We start from the raw sequence: 20,535 nt of genomic DNA on the forward strand, positions 1-20,535 counted from the left end.
TAACACAGAGATGTCAGGGGTTAGAGGTAAACAAGGTCAAAGAGGTGAGGGTATAAGCTCAGGAGCGACCATCTATAGGCTAAGCTACACCAAAAACGATAAGTATAAAATAAAGAGCCACACTGCATCACTCAGAGACAGGATGTGATGTAAGATGGTTTGTTACCTGCAGTGGACAACCACAGGCCCAGCGTCGGGGGGTGTGGAAGCCTTGACCCGTCGTAGGAAGGCCAGCAGGCCTGTGGCATGGTAGGGAACACCATGCTCTGGCCAGGAGGTGAAGTGAAACTGACACACCTCATGTTTGGCTGGGTAGCCCCTCTGGAGAGGCAAATACAGAAGGTCCAATGAAAATCATTATCAGCAAACAGACACCTACCGTTGGCACAGTAGGACATTTATTTAGACATCTCTATTCAAACATGCATATTAAAATGATTCATTATTTGTTAAGATATCAATGCCTCTATAAAGGCTGTGTGAACAAAGATTAAACAAAACACTCAAATTGGATGTGATCCCAGGGGCCAATACATATCCAAACAATTTTTTATTTGTTAGATAGAAGGACATCGACTATCCGCTCACCCGCTCCATAGCAAAGGTGCGGACGGTGTACTCGGCCAGTGTTTCCGTTTTCAGCAGTGTGATCTTGATGTCTCCATAGAGTTCACTGTCCTCGGGCCAGTACTTACAGCACTTCATCTGAACACACACAGAACATTTGGACTTTAATCAGGGTCAACAGCCAGTTACAGATTTAGCTGGCTTAACTCTAAACCAATGTTCAAGAGAACAATCAATACAATACAGTAGCCCTTGACAATCATCTATATTTCTTGTTTACATCTAGAAAAGGTGGAATCCTTAATGGTTGTAATCTGGCTGTCATTTCAACCAGTTTTGCCCACTGGGTTGTAGACTTATTATACAAAGCTAGATCATTCCGCTGTTAGTTCTTATATTGTCCTATGCAAAGAGTGAGCCCGCAAAGGCACAGAAAGATAATCCTACCCTGCCCACTTCGACCAGTTTAGTGATCATGACAATACTGAAGCAGTTCTCCTGCCACACCATCCTCCAGAAGTCGTAGATCATCTCCTGCTTGGGACCTGAGGGGGAAGAGAGGAGGAGGTGGAGGGGGAGTAGGAGGAGGACAAGGAGAGGACAAGGAGAGAAAGGGGAGGCAGTGGAAGACAGGAGGAAAGACAGAAAGAGGTGGAGTAGGAGCATAAAAGGAAGGGATAGAGGGAGGAGAAATGGGATCATAAATCAGTAGAAATAGCAGGGATAACCATCAGGGTCGGGCTGGTAGAAACCATGCCAGAGACGAAAGTAACAGTGTGTCATTTCATGAACCATGGCTCTCCTCTCCTCTCTTTCCTCTCTCTGCTCTCCTAGCGTCTGCTGGTAGAATGTAATTTCAATACGCTCACAAATCCACAGCTGTTGTGCAAACAACAAGCGCCATCACTGTCTTCTTTCTCCGGCGAGGAGCGACACAAATCTCAGCTCCTCGGCACGCATTGGCAGTTCCAATTGATTGCATTATACGGTGAGCTTGATGATATCACATGCCACTATGTCATACCATAGATAATGTAAGGGTGAACAAATACCATGGCTTTAATGATAAACATACCCATCCATAGAGTATATCATACCTCCGGTGGGTATCTGATTATTTTACGTCCATAAATGACATATTATTTGTGTTGAGAGCTAATGTTAGGGTGTATCATGGCTTTTGATGATGAAAACACTCATTCATTCCAACCTTTGTTATCTCTGCACGCACAATGCATTCATTCAATCTGTTTCCAGGGGCCTACTATGGTGCTGTAGTTAGCATAGATAAGACCGTTGTCAAGGAGAAGGTCATTCTTGATCACTCATGTTCAGTTATCATAGCTATTTTGCATTTGCTTTGTTTCCCTCGTTGTTCCACCCCCCTCTCTCATTCGCTTTGTCTCTTATAAATAAGCCATATGATCAAATACAACCATGGCGGTTGTTGTTTCCGCAGTGTTTTTCACAGTTTGCCTTAACATGAAGCCTCCACAGTGGATCCTACTTGAGATGCCTAGCACCTAGCCCCCACGTAGTGTCTACTGTATTATTAATATGACGACATGTTGTTTCATTTCCAGCAGCACTCCTCACTGAGGGCCAGAGGGCCTGGGCTGTCAGAGAAGTGATAGATAACGGTGCATCCTCCCAGGGCACATCTGTATGCTCAGCGTAATGTTGCTGTGTGGACACAGGGCTTCAGAGCAACACTCCTCCACTACCTCCTCCACCTCACCCTTGGACACCAGTTTCGCTCCAGGCACCTGCCTACACACACACACCTATACATACAGTATATACATACAGTGCCTTCAGAAAGTATTTCTGTGTTGCAGACTGAATTGAAAATGGATTAAATTGAGATTGTGTGTCATTGATCTACACAAAATAACCCATAACGTCAAAGTCAAATTTTGTTTGTAGCAACATTTTGAAATTATTAATTTTTTTAAAGCTGGAATGTCTTGAGTCAATAAGTATTCAACCCCTTTGTAATGGCAAGCCAAAATAAGTTCAGGAGTAAAAATGTGCATAACAAATCGCATAAAAAGTTGCATGTACTTATTCTGTGTTAAATAATAGCGGTTAACATGATTTTTGAATGACTACCCCATCTCCGTACCCCACACACTGTAGCTTTGGTGGACATTCCTGCAGTCAAAACAGTCAAAACTTCAGATATACGTGGCATTGTGTTGTGTGACAAACCTGCACATTTTAGAGTGGCCATTTATTGTCCCCAGCAAAAAGGGGTACCTGTGTAATGATTATGCTGTTTAATCAGCTTCTTGATTTGCCACAACCGTGGATGGATTATCTTGGCATTGTAATCAAATTTGTGCACAACATTTGAGAGAAATGATATTTTTGTGAGTCTGGAACATTTCTGGGATCTTTAATTTCAGCTCATGAAACATAGGACCAACACTTTACATTTGTACTTATGTTTTTGTTCAGTATATTTTCAAACATGCTGATGGCTGCATCATGTTTGAGTATGCTTTTCATCGGCAAGGACTAGGGAGGCTTTTTAGAATAAAAAGAAATGGAATACAGCTATAAGCACAGGTAAAATCCTTGAGGAAAACCTGGTTCAGTCTGCTTCCAACAGATACTGAGAGACAAATTTACCTTTCAGCAGGACAATAACCTAAAACACAAGACCAAATCAACACTGGAGTTGCTTACCAAGACGACATTGAATGTTCCTGAGTGGCCTAGTGACAGTTGTGACTTAAATCAGTTGAAAATCTACAGCAAGACTTGAAAATGTCTGTCTTGCAATGATCAACAATCAACTTCAGAGATTGAAGATTTTAAAAAAGAATAATGGGCAAATATTGTACAATCCAAGTGTGCAATGCTCTTACAGACTTACCCCCAAAAAACTCACAGTTGTAAGCGACTCAGGGGTGTGAATACTTATGTAAATTAGATATTTCTGTATATAATTTTCAATACATTTGCTAAAGATTCTAAAAGCATGTTTCACTTTGTTATGGGGTTCTATGTGTAGATGAGTGAGCAAAAATTGAATTCAGACTTTAACACAACAAAATGTGGAATAAGTCAAGGGATATGAATACTTTCTGAAGGCACACTGTGGTAGTCAACCTCATCTGGCCTCCTGGCTTTTTTTTACCATGCATTCTAAAATGTATTCAGTCTGCCTCAGTAAGAGAACAGAGACACATTTGTGTATGCCAGTGGCTATGTAATATGTATGCATAAACGTGTGTATACTGTATAAGTATTTGTGTGTGTGAGAGTGAGAGGGGGAGAGAGAGAGAAAGAGAAAGAGAAAGAGAGAGAAAGAGAGAGAGAGACAGAAAAAGAGCAAGAGCAAGAGAAAGACAGAGAGGTTTAAGAAGAGCAAGTGAACTGAAATCTTCCTTGTGTGGAGTGGTGGGAATTGGGACCAAAAAGAAAGAGGGAAAGACACCAGAGGGGAATCACATACTAAACTAATAAGATCAGAGCTAAGGAAGAATAAATTATATATCTCTGTGTGTGTGTGGGGGGGGGGGGGGGGTCCATGTTCTAGGTCCTGACTTGAGGGAGTAGCAGAACTATGCACAGACGTAGGGGAGGAGAGACACATAGAGACTTCACAGAGAGCTACAGCTATGTGCTGTAACATATTCAGACTCAGTTGGCCTATGTACAGGTACATGTGACTAACGGTAGAGAGAACAGTAGGAACTGTTGTAGGAACATTTACCCAGCTACAGAACGTGATGGAAAACCAGACCGTGTGTGAATGTATGCTTGTGTGTGCGAGAGAGAGAGAGAGAGAGAGAGAGAGAGAGAGAGAGAGAAAGAGATAGGAGCCAGAGGTGAGAGAGAGAGAGAGGAGCGAGAGAGGAGCAAGAGAGAGAGAGAGAGAGAGAGAGAGAGGAAGAGATAGAAGCGAGAGATGAGAGAGAGAGAAAGAGATTGGAGTGAGATGAGAGAGAGAGAAAAAAGAGATAGGAGCGAGAGATGAGAGAGCGAGAGAGAGAGAGCGCGAGAGACTCCCTATGGGAGTCCCAATCACAGCCGGTTGTGATACAGCCTGGAATCAAACCAGGTCTGTAGTGACGCCTCTAGCACTGAGATGCAGTGCCTTAGACCGGTACGCCACCCGGGAGAGAGAGAGCGAGAGCGAGAGATGAGAGAGAAGAGAGAGAGAGATAAAGAGCTTGGAGAGAGAGCGCAGGAGAGGGTTTCTGTGTGTTTGATGCCATTCCATTTACTCCGTTCCAGCAATTATTATGAGCCGTCCTCTCCTCAGCAACCTCCACTGGTGTTTACACATTAATAATTCAAATCATTATTTTAACATCAACAACTGGGAGGCATGGCTGCGCATGCACATACATACATATAGTACACACACAGAATACGGTATTTTACCAGTTATTGATTCCAATGGCACTCACCTTGGGTGGCTATGAAGTGGTTTGATCGCTGGTACCCCTGTAAAAAAAGAAAAAGAGATGTAGAGGAAGAGAGAAAGAGAGATAGAGTTGATCATCAGAGTAGCACAGTGTAAAGACCAGTCCCTGGAGCCACTGTACAGAACCACCCCCATCCCCCTCCCTCCGTATTCTCTCTTCATTTCCATCTGGTATTGAATGACACTGTATCTGTAGTGGAGCTTGCGTTGTATTCATCTTCCACCTAGATATAATACCAATTGGTTTTCATATTATAATATTTCCATATTGTAAAAATAGGACCAATAACAGGTAGCTAAAGGACAATTCTCTACAACGTCCATAATTGTCTAGAGAGAGGGACCGTAATCTTCTCAATGGGCAGCTTCCTACCAATTAGCTTCTTTGTTCAGGCAACATTTTACCATTACCTGTTCAGGTATAGAGCAATAATAACTACAAAAGGGAAATTATAATAATTTCAGCTTTCATCTGACACTGTCTGAGGCAAAGCGGTCATTTCCAGCAGCGTGAGCGAGCTCCATTTCAGTCTCTGTCTCTGCCACTGACACTACTTTGCATGCAGCGGGAATAGGAGTTGGTTCAAAAGCAGTGACAGATCTGTGACTCCAGGAGCAATTTCAGCCGATTGACACTGACTGATCTGCCGTTGTATGTTCTCCTGGGGGATGTATTAGTGCTGCTATGATCCAGCCTGGACACTGTCAGATGGGATGGCTATTCATGGTCTCACTCTCTCTCTGTGTGGAGAATGTAAAGCAAGACAAATCCGCCAGCCCTGGGCATGATCCCATCATAGCGCCTGGCTGTAAGGGAATACACACACACACACGCACACATGCACACGCGCACACACGCACACACGCACACACACACACACACCCCACCCCAAGTGCCATGCCACACAAAGAGGAGAGGAGGGGAGATGGTTAACCGTGTGTGTCTGTGTGTGTGTGCTTCCTGTCTGTCACCTAGGCAACCACCACCTTCCACCTACAGCGAGCAGACAGCATCACATCGAGTAGTGTGAAATTCAAAATGGATGAAAAAGAACTGAATAAAAATATACTTTTATCTCATGCTCCCCACCACACATAAACCATGATCAAATTAATCACAGCGCCACAACATGATGGGACAGAAAGCAAGTGGCCACAAGAAGAAAGCCAAGACATGTTTGAAGTTGGCAACCTCCCACTTTACATTTTCTCTTTTTCCACAGCTAGTTGGCCTAGATAGATAGCCCACTACACAGTCGAAGATTAGCCAAAACACTATATGAAAATCTATGTGTGAGAAACATCCAACAGAATGTAATTCAGGGACAGAAAACAGGTTGAAAACAGACCTGAGTCTTACATGTAATGTTCAGGGTGTGGCAGTGAGTGTGTTGCCTGTGAACATGCTCTAGTAGTCCCTGCAGTGTCTGATCTGAAGGTGTGTGTATCTATTCAGGCTTTCTCTGCATGGGTCTCTACTGCCCTCAGGGCATATCTGAGCTCTAGACAAAATTAATTAACTATATAGGTAATAGACTAGCCAAAGGTAATGAACTATATAGGTAAAAGACTGGCCAAAGGTAGCGCAATGTGATGGTTATAGGGCAGTGTGATGGTAATAGGGCAGTGTGAGGGTAATAGGGTAGGGCAGTGTGATGGTAATAGGGTAGGGCAGTGTGATGGTAATAGGGCTGTGTGATGGTAATAGTGCTGTGTGATGGTAATAGGGTAGTGTAACGGTAATAGGGCAGTGTGATGGTAATAGGGCAGTGTGATGGTAATAGGGCAGTGTAATAGTAATAGGGCAGTGTGGTGGTAATAGGGCAGTGTGATGGTAATAGGGCAATGTGATGGTAGTAGGGCAGTGTGATGGTAATAGGGCAGTGTGATGGTAATAGGGCAGTGTGAGGGTAATAGGGTAGGGCTGTGTGATGGTAATAGGGCTGTGTGATGGTAATAGTGCTGTGTGATGGTAATAGGGTAGTGTAACGGTAATAGGGCAGTGTGATGGTAATAGGGCAGTGTGATGGTAATAGGGCAGTGTAATGGTAATAGGGCAGTGTGATGGTAATAGGGCAGTGTGATGGTAATAGGGCAATGTGATGGTAGTAGGGCAGTGTGATGGTAATAGGGCAGTGTGATGGTAATAGGGCAATGTGATGGTAATAGGGCAGTGTGGTGGTAATAGGGCAGTGTGATGGTAATAGGGCAGTGTGATGGTAATAGGGCAGTGTGATGGTAATAGGGCAATGTGATGGTAGTAGGGCAGTGTGATGGTAATAGTGCAGTGTGATGGTAATAGGGCAATGTGATGGTAATAGGGCAGTGTGGTGGTAATAGGGCAGTGTGATGGTAATCGGGCAGTGTGATGGTAATAGGGCAGTGTGATGGTAATAAGGCAGTGTAATGGTAATAGGGCAATGTGATGGTAGTAGGGCAATGTGATGGTAGTAGGGCAGTGTGATGGTAATAGGGCAGTGTGATGGTAATAGGGCAGTGTGATGGTAGTAGGGCAGTGTGATGGTAATAGGGCAATGTAATGGTAGTAGGGCAGTGTTATGGTAATAGGGCAGTGTGATGGTAATAGGGCAATGTAATGGTAGTAGGGCAATGTGATGGTAGTAGGGCAGTGTGATGGTAATAGGGCAGTGTGATGGTAATAGGCAAGTGTGATGGTAATAGGGCAGTGTGATGGTAATAGGGCAGTGTGGTGGTAATAGGGCAGTGTGATGGTAATAGGGCAGTGTGATGGTAGTAGGGCAATGTAATGGTAGTAGGGCAATGTGATGGTAGTAGGGCAATGTGATGGTAGTAGGGCAGTGTGATGGTAATAGGGCAGTGTGATGGTAATAGGGCAATGTAATGGTAGTAGGGCAATGTGATGGTAGTAGGGCAGTGTGATGGTAATAGGGCAGTGTGATGGTAATAGGGCAGTGTGATGGTAATAGGGCAGTGTGGTGGTAATAGTGCAGCGTTGTGGTAATAAGGGAGTGTGGTGGTAATAGGGCAATGTGGTGGTAATAGGGCAGTGTGATGGTAATAGGGCAGTGTGATCGTAATAGGGTACCATTTAGGAAGCAACACTAGACTGTTCTGCTCCCATTGGTTCCTTTGTGCCATTTTTGATGTCGGGCAGGTGTCATATGTAATATAAAGCTCTAACTGCTGGTTCTGTCTATTGGGACAGACTTGCCTGCAGTTAGACACGCTTTGTGTCATCTCTGCTGTGACGGTGGACAGACAAACCTAATACAAATCCCTAAATCTAGGTGAGTCTAGTCTGGCTGCAGATGAGAGAGAGTGTAGTGGTGTAGTGGAGCAGGTTTGGCTAAATTAAACTCTGGGGAGCAGCTGGTGCCTGGGACTGGGAGGGTCAGAGACGGAGAGATTAGAAAGTAATGGAGCGATGGAAAGGTGGAAGGAAGTGAGGGGGTACGCAGAGGGCATAGGGTGACTGGGTGGATAGATAGGAAAGAAAGAGAAGTCGTAGTACTTACTTCCCTGTTTATCCGGATCTAAGAAGCCCCAAAGGTTGAGAAAAGATGGAAGGAGAAAGAGAAACAGAAGGAAGGAAGCAAAGAAAAAATAGCTAATTATTATGATTAAAGAACAGGGGGATAGGAGAGAACTTGGGAGGTTAGAGAGAGAGAGAGAGAGAGAGAGAGAGAGAGAGAGAGATATAGAGAGAGAGAGAGAGAGAGATTGTTTCACACTACCAGTGGAGGATCAATGTGTAAACCCTCACGCCTCACACTTGCTGCCATAGCAAAGAGGTAGAAACCCAAGCTTTTTCTTCAACTTCCTGTTGTGCGAAGTGGTCACGATACAGTAAGTGAACCAAACATGCTACACTTTTACTAGGATACAAGCCTCCTCAGAGACCCTCCTCAGAGACAACCCAAATCAGAGACAGGGTGCTGCTTTTCCAGTCTCCCCCCCCCCCATTCATCCCCTTCTCCTCCTCACATTAATAATTTAGTATGGCGTCTGAGGGCGGGTTAGCCTAGCAGGAAGGCTAGTCAGGGGTCCTGCCACGACACGCAGGCAGCGGTGTAGACAGCCCTAACAATGATGCAGGTGTCCTCACAGGGCCCATATGCTAATGCCACTTTCAAAAAGAATAATGGAGTATGGAACCAGAGCCCTTACACTCTCCATGAGCTCTAACACAAAAACCTTCCCCTTCACCTCAACCTGCCATTTTACCTTTTTATTTTCTATCAATTTTCCCTTTTCATTTTACTTTTCCTTTTCTATCCATTTTAGCTTCTCTTTTCTAGTTATTTCTTTCTCTTAAATCTTCTTTTGTTAAACAACACAATAGTGAAACAACTAATCAATGAGGGAGACGAACGCAGTAGAACGCTGTACGCTATTTCCTGCTCTGATTGGGCACTTCACTGAACAGGCTGTGTTCAACAAATAGAAATAATTGCTAAAAGAGGTGTTTGAGACTGCCATCTTTACCTGACCTGCGTGCATATTCAGCAATGCCTCCGCATACACACACACACACACGCACGCACGCACGCACACACACACACACACACACACACACACACACACACACACACACACACACACACACACACACACACACACACACACACACACACACACACACACACACACACACACACACACACACACACACACACACACACAATGCTTGGCCCTAGCTCAAGCACACAAACTGGATATTCCTCCAACACTAGCTACATTACTAGCTGTACAGCTTTGACACAGAGCTGGAAGAGATAGTATCTGGGATGAGGTATGAACTGGTACTGGGCTTGGTTTCCTGAATGAGAGTCACTGGAGCTGAACAGGTGAGATCCCGACTAACTGATCACCAGATGAACAGGATCAGGCTTTTGATATCATCAGACAGACAGAGAGACGCAGCTCGGAGTCGACATAGGAGAGCTTTTGGACGAGTCGTCAGCTTTCACAGAGGACAAAGTAACTCCTAGCTTATAGGATCTTATAGGATCTTATGGAATCTTATGGTGTTGCTGACACGATATCTATCTCAAATCCCATGTCCATTCCGGTACCCCCAGCGATAAAGAGACAGGACAATGCCAGGACGAGGGGACAATCCTCTTTAAATGGATATCCTCGCTGTCACATTCTTAGACACAATGTACTGGCCCGCCAACTGAGGCCAGCCAAAGAGAGGGTTTTTGGGAGAGACTACCTGTAAACACACAGTAGAGTTGGAGTCTCTCACTTCTCCTGCACTGGGCCATACACACAACACAACTCCCCCAGGTAGATACAGATACAGGACAATACACTGATCAGATTCTAGATGTCACATCCTCACACACTTTGGACTGGAGTTCCTATAGACTGGACATCCTTAGATCCTGTACAGTAGCCTGCCAGCTTTGGCCATCCTACAAAATGCTGCTGGGATAGACTACATTACCCAAGAGTCTCTCCTTCCTGTGGCCAGCCTTCAGACATCTGCTGAGAGAGACTACATTAACCCCTCCTTTAGCACTTCTCTAGCACTGGGCCAGACACACAGCTCTCACGGGAGGGATCGGGAATTAACAATACAAAGTTAGCATTACAAAAGGAATGAGACTAATCTCTGCAGCAGTTGTCACACAGCTATCACATTGCAATAGAGTAAAGCCAACTTTCGTGCACATGCATAGACGCTGTGTGGATGCTCACAAGTGCAGCCTCTTACATCGTAAGTCACTGCAATATCTTTGGTTCCCACAGCTGATCGTACAGCTGAGTCTCAGTTTAAGGAGCAACTGTGGGCAGAGACAGTACAGACTGGAGTTGGGGGGCAGGAGAGAGGGAGAGAGAGCAGGAGAGGCAGAGAGGGTAACTTACGTCTATGTAGTTGGCATTGACATAGTCAGAGTTGGGGTCTGCTAGGAGGGAGTGCAGCTTGACTCGATGACGATCATCTACAAGGGAGAGGGACGTTTATGTCAGCTTTATTTAACCAGGAAGTCAGGTTCAACAAAACAAAGCTTTTTTTTAAAGTAGTGGTTGTTAATAGCAACTGACTTAAGGACAGGTTATAATTAATACACTAATTGTAAACACATTTAAGCTCCAGTAGCTTTCCTGTAAATGGTCTTCCATACATGGCATACCGCTCCATTCTAGAGCGAGGGTCTGAACCATACTTACGCCCCAGCAAACTGTCATGTCTCCCTTTAGTCTTGTCCTTCTTCTTGGTGACATCCCATCCATCAAAGAAGCTCTGAGAAGAGATGGAACAAGTGGTCACAAAGACAGTGAGATATCGTTAGCATACAGGCCTGTGTCATCACCAGATTTAAACAACACAGTGAAATACATAGCTTGGTTACTGGAGTGTTAAATACTGCAAGAGCACAAGGGACACACAGTGTGTCATCAGATTAACGTCTCCTTAGCTTTGTTACCTCATTTAGACTGTCACCCTGAGGTTCTCTGATTAACTTCATCATATTCACTGCTCTTATTTCTGATAGGCACGACATATCTATAAGAGCATGGTGAGGAGAAGAAGAGGCTGAGAGACGACACCCGGCTATGAAGGACGGATATGGCCTTGAGGGGGAGAGGAGAGGAGATGAGAGAGGAGAGCATCCAAGAGACGAGAGGAGGAGTAGAGGAAGAAACGGGGAGGACAGGAAAAGAAGGGGATGAGAGGAGGAGAGGAGAGGAGAGGAGAGGAGAGGAGAGGAGAGGAGAGGAGAGGAGAGGAGAGGAGAGGAGAGGAGAGGAGAGGAGAGGAGAGGAGAGGAGAGGAGAGGAGAGGAGAGGAGAGGAGAGGAGAGGAGAGGAGAGGAGAGGAGAGGAGAGGAGAGGAGAGGAGAGGAGAGGAGAGGAGGTAAATAGGCGAGCTCGAGTCCCTCTCATTCCATACGCATGGAGAGTAGGCCTGCCTGCGATCCAAGTGCTTTATAATACCTTGGAATCAAAGCGCTACATTTGTGATAGATGTTTATGGCACAATATACACAATCTGGCAGAACAGCGAGATACAATCTATTGAATCTAAATCAACTTTATGAGAGAGAGTAGAGACTAGAGAGTAGGGAGAGAGCGAGAGAGAGAATGAGTGACTGAGTGAGCGTGACAGACGTGTTTGCGAAGGAACACAGGGATTTCCACAACACATGGTGTAGCCAAACTCTATTTTGGTGTCCAATGGTACATTTGACTGCTGTATTGTAATTTCAAATTGCAGCTATCACAATCATAACACTGCTTTTTTTTATCACACTTTTACAGTGTTAGTTTCAACAGCTGTTGTACAATACGATATAAAACACAAGAACATTTTCATTTTGACTGCACTGGGCTTTTACAGAACCCTGTAAGAGTCTGTCGATTTCCATGGGCTTCACGCGTCCTTTTAACCGGTGCGTCAATCTAAGTACAGTAACATAATACAAAAATCCCCATCAAAATCCATCCGTTTAATCTAGAGATATCTGGGTTTTTGCATTAGATGTGTCTCAATCTACCACATCCGCCATGAACGTTGGCAGAGTTGGAGCGGTGTTTGTCAGACCACGAAACATCCCGAAAATCTGTCTTCTCACGAAAATGTCTGAACGGTTGGACCTATGATTCTAAGCAGGCATATGGCAATATTTCAATATGGTCATACTATGGATCATTTAGCCATTTGGCTTTGAATTTTAGGACCCCTTTAGGAATTAAAAGAAATATATTTTAAAAATGATTTGAGAAAATGTTGAATTTGGCCTTTACTACCATAGCCCAGAGAAATGCATTGAATAACACATTCATAAATGGCAAAAAAGACAGTCAAGTGTATCATAAGAAGCCAGGTTTTGAAGTGTTTGTCGTGTCTCAATCTACCGCATCCGCTGATATTGCACTTCTGCATCTGCCCGTGAAAGATGGCCGAGTTGGAGAGATGTTTGTCAGACCATGAGATATCCCGAAAATCGCTCTTCTCACAAAAACGTCTGTAGCATCTGAACGGTTTGACCTGTGTAAAGGGGAGGCTCTCACGGACACGATGGTGGTCTCTGTTTTTCTCTACAACCCCCACATGTGTCAGTCTATGTGCCAACTTCTGTTTGTAGCCTCCGAACCATTTGGCATACAAACTAATGTGACATTACTGTGGAAAGTGGAGATTCTCATGAACAGATCTTCACAATTGTCATAGGACTCTTCTGAATGTAACCAGTACCGGTTGAATTAATTTTTATAGAAGGATGAAGGTCATTTTGTGCCCAAAAAGGGGTTAAATACAGTATGTGTAAAACAAAACAATATATTTCCTGAGATTTCGTATATCTACTAGATATAGGACTAACATTTCAAAACCTTGTTTCTTAGGATACATTTGACTGTCTTTTTTTACAATTTATGAATATGTTATTTGTTGCGTTTCTCTGGGCTATAGTGGTAAGGCCAAATTCAAAATGTTGTCAAGTAATTTTTTTTATGTATTTTTTGATACCTTGAGGGGTCCTAAAATTCCAAATCAAATAGCTAAATGATCCACAGTATGATCCACAATGCCATATGTCAGCTTGTATCAAAAATACAAACAAGATCTTTAGTTTACTTGTACGGATGTGAGACCATGGACATACAGTACCAGGCAACAAATTCAAGGGTTTTTCTTTATTTGGACTATTTTCTACATTGTAGAATAATATTGAAGACATCAACACTATCAAATAACATATATGGAATCATGTAGTAACCAAAAAAGTGTTAAACAAATCAAAATATATTTCATATTTGAATTCTGAATTAGGCACCCTTCGACTTAATGACAACTTTGCACACCCTTGGCATTCTCTCAACCAGCTTCACAATGAATGATTTTCCAATAGTCTTGAAGGAGTTCCCACATATGCTGAGCACTTTTGGCTGCTTTTCCTTCACTCTGCGGTCCAACTCATCCCAAACCATCTCAATTGGGATGAGGTCGGGTGATTATGGAGGCCAGGTCATCTGATGCAGCACTCCATCACTCTCCTTGGTGAAATATTTTTGATTTGGTTACTACATTATTCACTTTTTTGGTTACTACATGATTCCATATGTGTTATTTCATAATGTTGATGTCTTCACTATTATTCTACAATGTAGAACATTGTAAAAAAAATAAAAAAATAAAACGTCTACTAGCTCGAACAGAATTTCTACTGGGCTTGACATGTGAAGCCATCAACTCAAGTACTGCTCGAGAAGTTGTGACTCACAGGAACTTGGAATGAACAGCCAATCATATTGCTGAAATACAAAGAGCATAACATTTCCGAATGTAGTCTTCAATTGTAGACTGCAACAGAGCACTGGAATTCAAAAACGTGCTGAAAATCGGGCCAGATCCACTGGCCCAAAACTTGTTTTTACCGGTCCCAGGCCAGCGTTAATGTCAGACCCTGCACACAAAATGTAAAAAATTAATGAGCCAGAAAACAATAGGCTAAGTGGATTTCAACTCATCATTACCACATTATACGAGACGTGCAAAGTCATGCTCTCTCCTGCAGTGTAAAGAAATTTGACTGCAACAACAGTGCAAGCAACACACCCAGGTTCCAAGAGGCAGGACAGCAGTATTTCCCGGGCCTCACTCCCTTTGTAACTGACAGGCGCTTGTCCTATCAATTATTATTTATTTATTTACCTTTATTTAACTAGGCAAGTCAGTTAAGAACAAATTCTTATTTTCAATGACAGCCTAGGAACAGTAGGTTAACTGCCTGTTCAGGGGCAGAACGACAGATTTGCACCTCGTCAGCTCGGGGGTTTGAACTTGAAACCTTCCGGTTACTAGTCCAACTCTCTAACCACTACCCTGCCGCCTCAATAGATCGCTAAAAGATGCATATCGTTCATTCTAGTGGGCGAGGGCTATGCAGACTTTTTTTTGGCTAGCGAATTGAAAAGTACCATTGTTAATTTAAGTGGAAAAAGTATTAGGCTGAAAATGAATCTAATCAGGTGTATGGCCGACAGCCGGCACTAGTGGAAAACACTTTACAATGACGGCGGTAGCGTCCATGTTGTGGCACGTTCACGCGTTCCAACGCTAAGTCAGGCTTATCTCCTGGCTGCTTTACCGGGCACATCCAGGCGCTCCAAACCTGGCACACTAAGACCCTCATCAGCTCCGGCCCAATCGCAGCGTGGGGCGGCCGTCCACCTACAGCGCAGGGACAGGGGCAGCATGCTGATCAGAGGATTACACCTGCACCGCGCTCCTACACAGGTAATAACATACCTAATCCTGTTTAGAGAAGACATGATGCCTCTCTCATTCTTCTTTTCTCTCCTTCCCTCTTTCCTTTTCACTTTTCTTCTCACTCTCCTTACAGCAGAGCGTGACTAACATTGAACCAGCCCATAGACAGACTTTTTTGCACGCCTATATCATGCATCAGGGTCTCAGCTGCTGATTGTCAGAAGGAAATTCTCTTTGTTTCAATCAATGTTCTTTATCTCCCCTGAAGCCCCGGGGAATGATGTCTGAAGCCCCGTTGAAATGATGTCAACTGGTTCTAATCCAGTGATGAATATAAATCATTGTTGTAATCTGGTTTGTAATGACATCCTTTCAACCAGTTTTGCCTGCTGGGCAGAAGCCCCGAGGAGGATTGGATCTAACCTGACAGTCTAACCAGTTGGTTGTAATCTGGTTATGGCTATCTGACTTCAGCCTTGTTCTATCTTAGCCAGTCTTGAAGCCCTGTAGTGCCATTTATAAACTCCCACAGTCCTTTGCGGCATGCCTGATCAATGGCCGCCTCAGCAGCCCAGTGGGAAATAAGGGTTATGAAGTCCTACAGCCATTCTCACACTGATACATACATCACACGCACACACAAACACACACACACCAGTCTCCCACTGATCTTTCCTTCATCTCCTTTATTTCTCCAGGCGAAAGACTGGACTAAGGGAGCAAGACGGGAGGAGAGGGAAAGCGATGGAGGAGTGAAAACCATGGTATTGATTTCAGAAGGGGGAATTTGTTGGGCCCTCGGGGGGTTACTGAATCGAAAAGCACATCTGGAATCCTGGAGGTTTGGATTCAGGTAAAAATAAAAGCTAAATGTTACTGGGTGAATAGAGGGAATTTGAAGTAAATCACAAAGAGAACAATACCTTTCTTTTGAAAGCCATTTAATTAATATACTCTTGGTAAATAGATCTGAAAGAGATATGAGAAGAATGAAATAGCTTTACATTGAGAGATGGTATAAAACAGCCACTATACGTTTATATTGAATGCTGCTTATTAAAAGAAGCCTCCAGCAGCAGCCTACTGAACACACAAGCCATTGGACTCAGAGATGAGAAATTATATTAAAATGCCTTCTGTCTCCAAAATTACATCATTGAATCCCAAAGGATGCTACAACATCTTCATTCTTTACTCTCTCTCTCTCTCTCTCTCTCTCTCCCTTCCCAGACCCCTCCATCCCCTCCCTCCTCTCACCTCATACTCCTGTTTGAATCCGTATCCCTCCCCAGTCTTCATCTGGTTGATGTGTTGGAGGAGGTCTGCCACCCTGACCGCGGGGTGAAGTTGACCCGTGTGGTACGGAGAGCTCTTCCTTCGACAGTGGCGTCGAGGGGAACCACCCAACAGGCTGCTGGACTCGTTCACTGAACTCCTCTGTTCGTCTAGAGGAGACATACACATGCATTAACACGGCACGCACGCAAGACACACAAACACACAAAGATGGATACCCAGACATATACACAAAGACGGACGCAAATGTACATACACACGTGTTAACCATTACACAAAATAACATATGTTATATAAGTGCCAGTATATGCTATTCTATTCAAGTGTGGGCCTCAGTGAATGACTGAAGGTCAACCTCCAACTGCTCAACACAACACTAAACTGACACTCTGCTCAGCCCGTCAGGCAGCTCAAGGAAAAGCATGTATCTCTATGGAGACATATTGTATGTATGTATTGACTGGCACGACAGAATATTTCAATCGTTAGAGAAGAGACAGACTGAGAGAGAGAGAGAAAGAGGAGGACGGATATTCACAGAGAAGTAAACACAGCTAGAAAGTCTGAGAAACTGAAGATGGTACTTTATCTTAGCAGTGTGTGTATACAGGGCACAGAGGAAACCGGCTGTAGCCTAGAGAGTGTACTTGAAAGTGTGTATATACTAGGTGGCATAGAGTCTACACACTAGTGTACTTGACAGTGTGTGTATAGAGGGCACAGATTGTATTCTAGCTAGTGTACGTGTAGCAGGGTATATTCTGTGGAGCAGGGAGTAGAGCACCTGTCTCTGCACAGCTGGAACATTCTATTTACCCCTCCTTCAGCTCTCTCTCTCTCTCGCTCTCTCTCTCTCTCTCTCTCTCTCTCTGTCTGTCTGTCTGTCTGTCTGTCTGTCTGTCTGTCTGTCTGTCTGTCTGTCTGTCTGTCTGTCTGTCTGTCTGTCTGTCTGTCTGTCTGTCTGTCTGTCTGTCTGTCTGTCTGTCTGTCTGTCTGTCTGTCTGTCTGTCTGAGTAGGAGGCACAGGGTTAGCCTACAGACTAATATACTATCAGCTGTACTCTCTCTCAGGGCTCATGGTGTTCTTGGTTCTTACTCCGTGTGTTGCAGGCATGGGCGTCCATGAAGGAGTTAGCGGTGCGCTCGTCCTGCTGCAAGGTGCTCTGCTCTGTCATGCTGCAGTCCAAAGAACCTAGCTTCCTGGTCTTCTCCTGACGGTACGACATGGCTGCCTTGTTCAGCGCTACATTCTTCCTGCTGCGGAGAGAGGAGGAGAGAGGAGGAGAGAGGAGGAGAGGAGAAGAGAGGAGGAGAGAGGGGGAGAGGAGGAGAGAGGAGGAGAGAGGAGGAGAGAGGAGGAGAGAGGGGGAGAGGAGGAGAGAGGAGGAGAGAGGAGGAGAGAGGGGGAGAGAGGAGGAGAGGGGGGGAGAGGAGGAGAGAGGGGGAGAGGAGGAGAGAGGAGGACAGAGGGGGAGAGGAGGAGAGGGAATATAAAAAGGAGGGTAGAATAAGAGAGAGATCGAAATAAGGAGACAGCAAGGAGATGGGGAAACGAGTGGAGGGGGAGTTGAGGTCAAGGAGAGGGAAACGAGTATGAGGGGGGTTGAGGTCAAGGAGATGAGATTGGAAGGAAGGAAAAACATAAGGGATTGAGTCGAGGAGAGGGAGATAAAGGAAGATTTTGTGATAGTAGCAGGAGGCCCAGAGAGAGCGAGAGAGGGAGAGAGAGAGAGAGAGAGAGGAGAGACATGAGAGGTATATAGGGGATGAGGTGGAGGAGATGCTTATCTCCTATGAGTGTCATCTTCCAGGGCTACAGAGGGAAAGCAGGTGAAGATCGCGCCAGAATGAAAGGGTGGAGGGAGAGACTAGGGAGGAGTCACTTACGGGTAGTAAGAGTAAGAATAGAAGTCCCTTCTGATTAGCATGGAGAAAGGAGGAGAGGATAGATGAGGAGAGAGAGAGAGAAGAGAAAGAAAACAGAGGTGAAAGGAGGAGCCATGGTTAGTGAGGTGGCCTTCCACAAGGCAAAATAAAAATGTCCATTATTAAATGTTGAAATGTACAGGTAATTGCCAAAATAATGGAAACTCTTGAGTGAAATGGAAAAATGGAAATGCTTGAGGGATATAAAGTATATTGAAAGAAGGTGCTTCCACACAGGTATGATTCCTGAGTAAATTAAACAATTAACTTCCCAGAATGCTTGGGGTCATGTTTAAAAATGCTGGGCAGGGCCATTATTTTGGATAACATGACTAATTCCCCAGCTATAGGTTGACAATGCCCCCATCCACAGAGCACAAGTGGTCAATGAATGGTTTGATGAGCATGAAAATGATGTAAACATGCCATGGCCGTCTCAGTCAACAGATCTCAAACCAATTGAACACAATGACATATTCTGGAGTGACGCCTGATACCGCGTTTTCCACAAGCATCAACAAAACAACAAATTATGGAATTTGTCATGGAAGAATGGTGTCACATCCCTCCAATAGAGTTCCAGTTGCTTGTAGAATCTATGCCAAGGTGCATTGAAGCTGCTCTGACTCGTGGTGGCCCAACGGCCTATAAGATGTTTATGTTGGTGTTTCCTTTATTTTGGCAGTTACCTGTATATGAATGGTGGAAAGGCAAGCGACCATGGAGTAGCAGATAACATGTAGTACAACTGTGTAGTGTGATGCCAGGGCAACAACCTCTCCCTCAATGTGAGCAAGACAAAGGAGCTGATCGTGGACTACAGGAAAAGGCAGGCCGAATATACCCCCATTAACATTGACAAGGCTGTACTGGAGCGGGTCGAGAGTTTCAAGGTTCAAACTCATCACCAAAGAACTATCATGGTCCAAACACACCAAGACAGTAGTGAAGAGGGCACGACAACACCTTTTCCCCCTCAGGAGACTGAAAAGATTTGGCATGGGTCCCTAGATCCTCAAAAAGATCTAGAGCTGCACCATCGAGAGCATTCTGACTGGTTGCATCACAGCCTGGTATGGCAACGGCTCGGCATCTGACCATACAGCCCAGTACATCACCGGGGCCAAGCTTCCTGTCATCCAGGACCTATATACTAGGCGGTGTCAGAGGGCAGCCCCAAAAATTGTCAGAGACTCCAGTCACTAGAGTCATAGAGTGTTTTCTCTGCTACCGCACGGCAAGCGGTTCCGGAGCGCCAAGTCTAGGACCAAAAGGCTCCTTAACAGCTTCTACCCCTAAGCCATAATACTGCTGAACAATTAATCCAATGGCCACTGGACTATTTACATTGTTGATTAAGGGCTTGTAAGTAAGCATTTCACGGTAAAGTCTACACTTGTTGTATTCAGCTCATGTGACAAATTAAGTTTGATTTAATTTGACATTGACTGGGTTCCTAGCTAAATAGATTGATTAATATGCTAGGGAGCACAGGTACACATACAGCTGTCAACCAAGGAACAGTTAGCTCCACGTTCTACTGGTGGTTGGTTGGCTGGTTGCCATTGTGTTTACATAATCAACCATTTTCGGTCACTATGACTCTTCTCCTTGTGACATCCAACCCTGCTTCTCTGACGTGCATCCTAGCTCCACTCCCTTCATCATGCAAAAACCTGAGGTGGTAATTCTATCGGAAAGGCAACAACAACCTTCCTCTCCAATGAATGGCTCAACCACAGGCACTGTGTTCACTGTGCACTGCACACCAACCAAGATGCTGCTATTATATTTGCTTTGACTTGAAAGAGCAATGGGATATCGTGGCCCTTGATGAAATACTGCACACTGAGTGTTGCTCTGCTAATATAACGGTAGAGGAAAAGGTTAGAGGAGGAATAAAGGAGGAGAGTACAGTACTGCCAAACAGTATTTCCTGGTGGAACTTGGCCAATGACGCTGGAGTGTATAGAGTTTCTGGGATAGATGTGCTGCAGCCAAAAAAATATATAATTATACCGGAAAAAGCTTGGCAACTATAACTGCACCATGTTTCACGAATAATACCGTGCCATGTGTGCAGTTTTGGAAGTAATAT

General features: G+C 44.5%; 1 protein-coding gene across 1 annotated transcript in view; it reads right to left on the reverse strand.

The window, feature by feature from the left end:
• The window catches only part of LOC109904417 (receptor-type tyrosine-protein phosphatase U-like), a 268,951-nt gene that overhangs the window by 31,287 nt on the left and 217,129 nt on the right, over window positions 1–20,535 (reverse strand). The window contains 10 exon segments of the mRNA XM_031788734.1: window positions 167–321; window positions 589–705; window positions 1,015–1,112; window positions 4,992–5,028; window positions 8,506–8,523; window positions 10,865–10,941; window positions 11,171–11,243; window positions 16,473–16,660; window positions 17,608–17,768; window positions 18,399–18,428. Of these exon segments, the coding sequence (XP_031644594.1) occupies window positions 167–321; window positions 589–705; window positions 1,015–1,112; window positions 4,992–5,028; window positions 8,506–8,523; window positions 10,865–10,941; window positions 11,171–11,243; window positions 16,473–16,660; window positions 17,608–17,768; window positions 18,399–18,428 (954 nt within the window).

This window comes from Oncorhynchus kisutch, linkage group LG14 (assembly GCF_002021735.2).
Source record: "Oncorhynchus kisutch isolate 150728-3 linkage group LG14, Okis_V2, whole genome shotgun sequence".
Classification (NCBI taxonomy): domain Eukaryota; kingdom Metazoa; phylum Chordata; class Actinopteri; order Salmoniformes; family Salmonidae; genus Oncorhynchus; species Oncorhynchus kisutch.